Source organism: Rhinopithecus bieti, unplaced genomic scaffold (assembly GCF_001698545.2).
Source record: "Rhinopithecus bieti isolate Rb0 unplaced genomic scaffold, ASM169854v2 scaffold_62100, whole genome shotgun sequence".
In the NCBI taxonomy this organism is placed as follows: Eukaryota; Metazoa; Chordata; class Mammalia; order Primates; family Cercopithecidae; genus Rhinopithecus; species Rhinopithecus bieti.
The window spans coordinates 3,603-4,407 of NW_016823399.1; the positions used below are offsets into that span (position 1 = coordinate 3,603).

At 35.5% G+C, this 805-nt stretch overlaps 1 protein-coding gene across 1 annotated transcript in view; it reads right to left on the reverse strand.

Moving 5' to 3' along the window:
- The window catches only part of LOC108521520 (ankyrin repeat domain-containing protein 30A-like), a 3,905-nt gene extending 3,602 nt beyond the window's left edge, over nt 1-303 (reverse strand). The window contains exon 1 of the mRNA XM_017861393.1: nt 95-303. Within this exon, the coding sequence (XP_017716882.1) occupies nt 95-121 (27 nt within the window). The 5' untranslated portion in view covers nt 122-303. The remainder of the gene's footprint in view (nt 1-94) is intronic.
- Nucleotides 304-805: the final 502 nt, after the last annotated feature.

Consider the following 805-nt stretch of genomic DNA (forward strand, 5'->3'; position numbering starts at 1 on the left):
AAAAAAAAAAAAAAAAAAAAAAAAAAAAAAAAAGTATCCTACATAATTTTAGTATAAATAGTTGAAATATTTATTTAAAACTAGGATGTCATACCTCACACTGCAGAGCTCTTGTTCCCATTTAACTTTTTGATTCTCTAACTGTGATTTTATTTCTTTTGCTTCCGATAGTTCCTTTTTTAGTACACAAAACTTATTTTTCATTCGTTCAATTTTTCCTGTAAGTTGTTCACAGTGATCTTTTTTAAGTTCCCTTGCTCTTTTACAAGAAGGAACTGCATCCAAGCTTTTTGATAGGCTAGTTGAATCTGTCTCAAGGAGGAGATAGAAATAAAATATATTAGTACTTTTGGGATATAAAGGGCTGCATATTTTAACAATCACTTATACACTGAACTACTGGGGGAAACTCACCTCTGATAATTCACATGGGTTCTTTTCTATTTCCCTAAGTGTCAGTTGGTCTGAGAAATAAAGGGAAAGAGTACAAACAGAAATTTTAAAGCTGGGTGTCTGGGGGAGGCATCACATGTCAGCAGGTGCCGTGATGCTCCCTGAGTCGTAAAACCAGCAAGTTCTTATTAGCGATTTTCAAAAGGGAAGGGGGAGTGTACAAATAGGGTGTGGGTCACAAAGATCACATGCTTCACAAGGTAATAAAATATCACAAAGCAAATGGAGGCAGAGTGAGATCACAGGACCACAGGACGGGCTGAAATTAAAATTGCTAATGAATTTTCAGGCACACATTGTCATTGATAATATCTTATCAGGAGACAGCATTTGAGAGGAGACAATTGGTCTC